At 43.8% G+C, this 7,561-nt stretch overlaps 1 protein-coding gene across 1 annotated transcript; it reads right to left on the bottom strand.

Moving 5' to 3' along the window:
- Positions 1-745: 745 nt before the first annotated feature.
- Positions 746-4,312, bottom strand: LOC149321060 (zinc-binding protein A33-like). Its single transcript, XM_089500869.1, has 4 exons — positions 3,851-4,312; positions 3,662-3,757; positions 909-1,142; positions 746-757 (listed from the first exon to the last, which is right to left on the bottom strand). Exons 1-4 carry the CDS (start codon positions 4,310-4,312, stop codon positions 746-748), a joined length of 804 nt encoding a protein of 267 aa, XP_089356995.1.
- Positions 4,313-7,561: the final 3,249 nt, after the last annotated feature.

Raw genomic sequence — 7,561 nt, forward strand, 5'->3', positions numbered from 1 at the left:
AGAGGACTCCTAGTGACTTACCAAGCTGTGATGACTGGTCCCAGTCACCTGAGGACTTCTCCTGAACTACAAAGGGTTAATCTGGGAGGAGGTACATGCTAATGAGAGATGACATCACATGCTAATGAGCTGTAGCATCATAGCTGATGTAAGGTCTAACTGACCAATCAGAGAGTAGGACCGCGAGATTCAAGAACTTTCTATGGGAAATCTTTAAAAGGCCCTTTGAGGCCATGCGCTCCTTTGTCTCTCCCTGGATCCTCTCCTGAGGGGGAACCAGATGATGTCTCTTGGAGTCTGGGAGGACCCAGACTCAGGAATGCAGGTAGAGTTGGCAAGGAGCCAGCTCCCTGGTTCCAAGAACTCCACAAGGACTACAAATCCCATCATTGTGTGAGTAGTTCAGGAACAGTGTTAGTCAGTACGTCTAGGTCTTTTTGTTATGTTTATCTAATAGCTTGCCTGAAATGAATATCTTTGTAACTGTGTTTTCTGACCTGCAAGGCAAGGAGGCCTGGCATGAGTGATACCTTCCTATTCTCTATTATTTCCTTAAAATAAACTCTTTCTTTTAAAAGCATCTGCTGTCTCTTTGCTCCTGTACACGTGCCTAACTCGGTTACTGATTGCTCTGGGTTAGTAAGAAAGGAAACTAGATCTCTCTCCCAAGCAAGTCTCAGTGTGTGCTTGGGAAATATAGTTCATTGACAATTCACTGAGTGGTGGCAGCGGAAAAATAGTTCTTTTAAGGGATTCCCTGAGAGTAAGGGCCACGCACAGGGCATTGCTCGCAAGGGGAACCATCACACAAGCCTTTTACCTTTTCCACAAAAAAATTCCTCTCCTCTCTCCCAATTCTGAAACGTAATCAAATCTGTTAAAAATGGCTTTTCAGATCGAAGTCTTACCGAGAGGAAGGCGCTTGGGTTGTTCAGTTCCTTGCAGCTCTTTCCCTCAGTCATCATCTGCTTAACAGCCTGGAGTCTCTGTCGGATCTGCTCCAAACGGTCTGTCATGTCCTTCTGGGCCACCTTTCCATCCCTATCCAATCTGGCAAGCATTGTAGATTGCCTCTGGTGCAGTATCTGGTGCAATTCAGAGAACTTGGCCTGAATGTCTGCACGAAGTACTGCCGCTGAGTTCTGAAATGTATTTATGGATCTGAGTATTTAAGCAGTAAATACTCAGTAAACAGATAATACATTAGAAGTGTACTTAGGTGTTGGAAAATGGGGGAGGTGTTCCTGGATATGTGGTGGAATAAAGTGTGGGACTTATGGTTACTTGAAAAACTGTCTAACAGAATGGCAGGTTATGCAGGATGACCAAGACCAGAGTTTTTCTTTGATTGATGGCTTTCATTCATTGACTTGGTAAATAAGGACAGGAACAGGAAAATACAACCTTCATCTCATCTGGATCTCTGGTCAGATGTTGAGGAACATATCCACATCCAGACAGCACTGGATTTGGAAAAGATCAAACGCTTCAAATAATACAGAATTCAAGAGGATGACTCTAAACATTGATTGTAATTGTGAGATTTGTTATCTTGTTTTCTTTTACTGTTTTGTTATTCTATGTCCATACCTATTTACAATAAAAATTACAAAAAAGAAGATGTGCAATCCCACATAACTCAATAGTTCACAAATTAGTGTCCCCTATATCATTCTCCCCAAATACTTCCTTAGTGGCCAGCAAGTCAGAGCATATCCACATTGCACAATTATAATGGTTTGATATCACTTTAATTGCCATAGCCTCATCTACAGAATCCTTGAGATTTGTAGCTTGGTGAAGTGCTGAGTATTCCCTGCTTGAAGAGCTCTAACCCAATTCCCTTGAACTACAGCACTAGAGCTTCCTCATCAAACTACAAATCCCAGGATTTCATGAAATGGAGCCACGCCCAGGGTGACCAGAAGTCATCACATAAAGGAGGATAAGTCAATGTAAAATGTAGGTCATCCAAGAAAAATGTAGGGCGTTAGAAAATAAAAGCTGAACTCACTAATAGGAATATAAATTTATGCCTTTTAAGTTATGCTCATCATGCTCCAGAAATTCTTCATAGTCAGAAAATTGAAATGTAGGGCAGGTCCTGGAAAAGGATGACATCTGGTCACCCTAGCCACAGCCATGAAAACATGAGCAAAGTGCTTGAATAGTGTCATGTACACACAGCCCTGAAGACCTCTCCAGAGGGTTTCATGGCAATTCTCCAGGCCCAGAGCATCAAAAAGTTATTTTTTAGGTAACAAAACTCCCAATATCTTCTAGCCAGCATGCCAAAGGGATTATGGGAGTTGTAAGGTTTTTCAAGCTCTCATGTTACCTTCCTCTGACTTGTTATTAGTTGAACCTTTACATTAAAGATACTGAAAAGTAAATATAATAGTTTCTTCATGAAGGCTTTCTTGTGTATCTTACCTACAACATGAACCATGGGTGTTCCTCAGCAATCTGTTGTATGTTCTAGCACCTTATTTACAGTGCAATGTGAGGATAAGAGAGGATGGAGGGAACAGCTGTTATGGGAACAGAACTGGGAAACATTTCAATTTTTTTTATTACACATCCCCAAATATTCCAGCTAGCATGGCCATTGGTTGTGGTGGCTTGAGGTATTCTGGGAATGATAGCCTAAACTAGCCCATTTTACCTACAGCCTAAGGACTGGAGCGCAGCTTTGGCGCAGCTTCTGGCCTCTTAAGGTGTGTGTGCCATTTAAACAGCGTACCTGCAAAGTGACCCGAAGCAGCTTTATTTTGGCCTGTCTGTTCGGGCCCAATTGTCTCCAGAAAGAATGAGAAGAAAATCAAGACAGAGAAAATGCATGCCCTTCTTCCATTGATCACAACCTCTGACATTATACAGATGAAAGTGAGGTAACATGTGTGGTAAAGTATGGCAAAAGTTATTAATGAAAAAGAACACACAAGCTAAGAAAGAATGCAGCAGTTTGCTTTTGCCTGAACCTACTGGGAAAAGCAAGATTCCACCCATTCCTCTCCTCTCTTCTCCTTCCTTTTGAGTTAGTAAACTGAGTGCAAACTACTTCTGTACAGTGTTACACGCTGGGATTTGGTTCCAAGATCCCCCGTGGATAACAAAATCCGTGGATGCTCAAGTCCCATTAAATATAATGAGATAGCAAAATGGTGTCTCTTATAAAAAAAAGGAAAATGAAGGTTTGATATTTGAAATTTATACTTTTTTTGAACATTATCAAACCGTGGATGCTTGAATCAGTGTATAAAAAATCCATGTATAAGAAGGGCCAACTGTACTTTGACCTCAGTTTGCAGCAGCTGAAGTAAACTGAGAAGGAAGAGGAAAATTGGGTGGAAGAAAAACAGAGGTACTGTATTTTAAAAGCAGTTGAAAATGTGGGTTAATAAAAGATAAATAAGGTCATCCCTGCCAAACTGGAACAGTTGGAAGGTATGCAGTAGTCTTAAACAACCTATACTGTGGTCTTTACAATGTACAAATATATTCAATGTCATTACTTAATCAATTCATTAAATAATATCTTAACCCACTGCTTTGTTTTTAATAGCTAATCTGGCTAACTTGTTTACTATGCATTTCAGCATATTTTACAGCAAAGGATTAAAAACGTCTAAACACCAACAAGCTATGGCCCCACTCTTACCTGGAGAGAACGTATCTTTTCTTTTTGCTGTCCTTTGTTTTTCTCTAGTCCCATAATTCTGGTTTTCAGAGACTGCAGGGCCTTGTCTAGTTTCTCCTAGGGAAGGAAGATAGATTTATGAGGTGAAGGAGACCTATGTGCTTTGCGGTGTTCCCCCTTCTTCACAGCACCTTTCTCTTGCCCACTCACCTTGTAAATCTGAGCCCCATCCTTCAAGGAGCTAAAGTTGTGTCCAGAATGAGCAAATGAGTTGATGCAATAAAAGCAGATTGGGATCTCGTCGGTGGTGCAGAAGAGCTCCAAACTCTCACCGTGGACTTCACAGTGTAGTTTATGCTGCCCATCTTCCTTTCCCCCTTTTGTCTGTCCATTCTCCCTGATTTCTGGAGTCTTCTGGGGAGTGCTGCTGTTTGTTCTCTCTTGCATTTCCCATGCTTTTTTGGCCAAGTTGCCCAGCAGCCGATTTGGGGTGTGTTGTCTATCAAGACAAGGTGCCCGGCACTCCGGACAACTACAAGCTCCGTTTTGTGCATCCCAAAAGGCAGTGATGCATTTTTTGCAGAAGCAGTGTCCACAACCAAGCAGCACTGGCTCCGTGAACAGATCCAGGCAGACTGCACAAGTGAGGTCCTGATGGAAAGCCTCTGCCATGTGTTCCAGATATACAAACAGTTTCTACAAGCTAAAGCACCAGCTTTTTCTGTCCTTCTTCTGCCCACACCTTTAAGGGAGGAACTAGGAGCTGCTGTAGCTTGTGAATTAAAGAACTGAAAGAAAGTCCAGGTGACCATATGTTCAAGAGGGTGGTGTCACCTCACCTGCAATAGTTTGCAGGTGTGATTTCAGCAGGTATAGCTTGGGGTATAAGCCACACCTGCTGACATTCTCTCTTCTGCACAGATATTAAAGGTGCATGAGCACCTCTTTGGAATCTGGCCATTCAATAACAGGAGAGCAAGTGGGAATAGACTACAATAACCATCATCCCCAGCCAGTATAGCCAATTATGAAGGACAATGAGAGCAGTACACCATCAATATCTGGACAGTCCCATACTCTGTATCTCAAGGGAATTGGTTTTGTGCTTTTAGCAGAATGCAAAACACAGTCTGGTCTGGTCTTTTCTCAAATGCATTTGTGAACTGAACAAACACCCTTGAGGTATCCATTTCCCTCAAATTAAATAAACTCTTTAAAAATGCAAACTGTAACATAGGGTATATTGGAACATATCTCAATATTCCTTAAGAGTAAAAGAGTGCATACTTTGGCTATAGTAGCAGACCCCAGTAACTCAAGTTAAAGGATCTGTCAACTAGGCTACAAAGAGTTTTCTGCTTGGGACCCTCTTGTAGAGAACATAATACTGTGCTTAGTTTGTTAAAGGTAAAGGTAAAGGATTTGCTATATAGCCAACATGGCTACCCCCAGATAGGGTTGCCATAAGTGAGGACCTCCAAACCGGGACAAATGTAGGACAAATGCAGGACAACATTTTCAAATGTAGGACACATTTTATAAAAATGGAGGACACTCAAAAATTGAGGCTTTTTTAGAAATGTTAATATAAATGCATGTTTCTTAGGCATGATCAAAATGGAGGACATTTTGACATAATTCCTAGACAGATCACGGAAATGTACTTCCCTTTCTGGCCACCCCCCTCTCCCCATTCCAAACAGCACATTTGAGCATTGAACATGGCTTTATTTTAACATTGCCTCTTGCATATTTCAGAGGCTTATTCCACAACCAAACCCTTTGGTCAAGGGACTTTGGTTTTTCTTCATTTTGGCTTGTTTTGTCCGTATTCCTCCCCACTAAATAAAGGAGACATGAAATGGAGTTAATGGGTACAAGTTGTTCAACAAAAAAGTCTTGTGAGACTCTGTAGGCAAGAGGTGCACCATGTTAAGAACTGCATTAAGCACACTTAGGCTGCTGCCACACTGCTTTCACTCTCATCACTCCATCCTATGGAATCCTGGGATTTGTAGTTTGTTGTGGTGCCTAGGCTGGGCTTTGAAATCTCAGGCATAAGAGAGGCAAAAGGCTTGGGCTGCATCTACACTGGAGAAATAATCTGGTTTGAGACCACTTTAACTGTCTTGGCTGAATGCTATGGAATTCTGGGAATGGTGGTTTGTTCCAGCACCACAGCAGAATGGCAGTTAACCCCTGGAAAGCTCTCTGACCAAGGTGACCAATGCCCTCTCCTCAAAATGTAGGGCACCCAAGCAAAAATATGTAGGACATGGCCAAAAATAAAAGCTAAAAACACCCATGTACTTATAAATCCATGCTTCTTAGCCATGATCCAAATGGAGGACCTTTTGAAATTTGACCGAAGAGGACATGTCCTGGAAAAGGAGGAGGATGCCTGGTCACCTTGTCTCTGGTCCAAAACACACTGCAGAAATAAAACAATGCTGGACTGAAATGCCCAGAGTTCCTCACCAAAGCTGCATCCACACTGAGGAAATAATCCAGTTTGAGAGTGACTTAACTGTCCTGGGTTAGTGCTGGGGAATGCTGGGAATTGTAGTACATTGTGGCCCCAGAGCTATCTCTGACAGGGAGTCCCATAACCCTCCAAACGTAGTTGAACTGCAGTGCCCAGAATGCCTCTCCAGGTGCAGCATCCACACTGAGGAAATGGTCCAGTTTGAGACTGCTCAGTGCTGGGGAATCCTGGGAATTGTAGTCTATTGTGGCCTCAGAGCCATCACTGACAGAGAAGTCTCAATGTCTCCCAAACACTAGCATTCCCAGGATTCCCTAGCACTGAGTTAAAGCAGTCTCAAAGTGGGTTATTATTATTCCTGCAGTGTGTGAGAAAGATATAAAAGCTAGGGACTGGATTCATTTGGAGGATCTCTGTGTCCAAAACACACTGCTTGGACTGCCAGGGCTCAGTGCTATGGAATCCTGGGAATGGTAGTTTATTGTGGCACCAGAGCTCTCTGACAGAGAAGGCCAAATGCCTCACAGACCCCAGAATTCCAGAGCATTGAGCTTTGGCAGTTAAAGGGGTCTCAAAGTGCAGAGGGGGGGGGGGGGGGAGAGAAAAGCCAGGGAGTGTGAATGAGCTCTGAGAGGAGGAGGAGGAGGAGGAGGAGGGAGGGAGCCAAGGGGAGTGGCCAGGACCATCCGGAGGAGCCCCTGCTTTTCCTCATCATCGCAGCCTCCTCTCTTCCACCGAAGACTGCTGGCAAGAGGCTCTGCCCCCAGGCAACGCCTCCTCTGTGGACCATTCCGCCTCCTTTTGTCAAAAGAGCTCTGGTGCCACAAGAAACTACAATTCCCAGAATCCCATAGCACTGAGATATGGATGTTTAAGGGGGGGGGGTGTCAAACTATTTCTGCAGCCTTTGCAACCCCAAAGCCTTCTATTATTTACCAGCAACTTGCAAGGCAAAATCTCTTCCTTCCAAGCCATTGAAAACCAACCCAAATGGAGGGCTGATTGCTTCTTTCCCATTGGTCAGCTTCCGGAGAAATTTGCATATTACAAGGAAAGGTGTTTAGGGCCTCAAAAACGACCCTGTGATAAAGAATTACAAGAATACTGAGTGGTAGACATTTAAAAGATGAGGCATTTAGACTCCCAGGGAAACAGGAACAATTGATGGACTTTTTTTCTTTGCTCACTGTAACCTGGAAAGTAATGCCTCTTGCTGGGTATATATACCAAGTGGGCTGGCAATAGCTCTGGGTGGCAGATGTCTTGAAGACCTGCTCTCTAGGCTAAGCCAGGCAGGGAGGCGGGGAGGGTGGCACACAGCCATGGGGAGGGATGGAGCTGCCTCCAGGGCCTTGCTGGGGGGGAAGGTCCCGGGGAGGGGCCAAACTGGGGTGGGACCGTGTGGCCCCGCCCCAAACTGGGAAAGTCCTGCCCCC

The sequence above is a fragment of the Sceloporus occidentalis genome, unplaced genomic scaffold, assembly GCF_023333645.1.
Source record: "Sceloporus occidentalis isolate IW3139 unplaced genomic scaffold, rSceOcc1.0.p SCAF_1, whole genome shotgun sequence".
Taxonomy (NCBI): Eukaryota; Metazoa; Chordata; class Lepidosauria; order Squamata; family Phrynosomatidae; genus Sceloporus; species Sceloporus occidentalis.

Bases quoted from the DNA above. Each gene is read 5' to 3' on its own strand.
- LOC149321060 (XM_089500869.1), bottom strand. From the start codon at position 4,312: ATGGCAGAGGCTTTCCATCAGGACCTCACTTGTGCAGTCTGCCTGGAT. The intron at 3,758-3,850 runs GTGAGTGGGCAA...TTCCTTCCCTAG, and splicing joins ATGGGGCTCAGATTTACAAG to GAGAAACTAGACAAGGCCCT. The intron at 1,143-3,661 runs GTAAGAGTGGGG...AATACATTTCAG, and splicing joins AAAAGATACGTTCTCTCCAG to AACTCAGCGGCAGTACTTCG.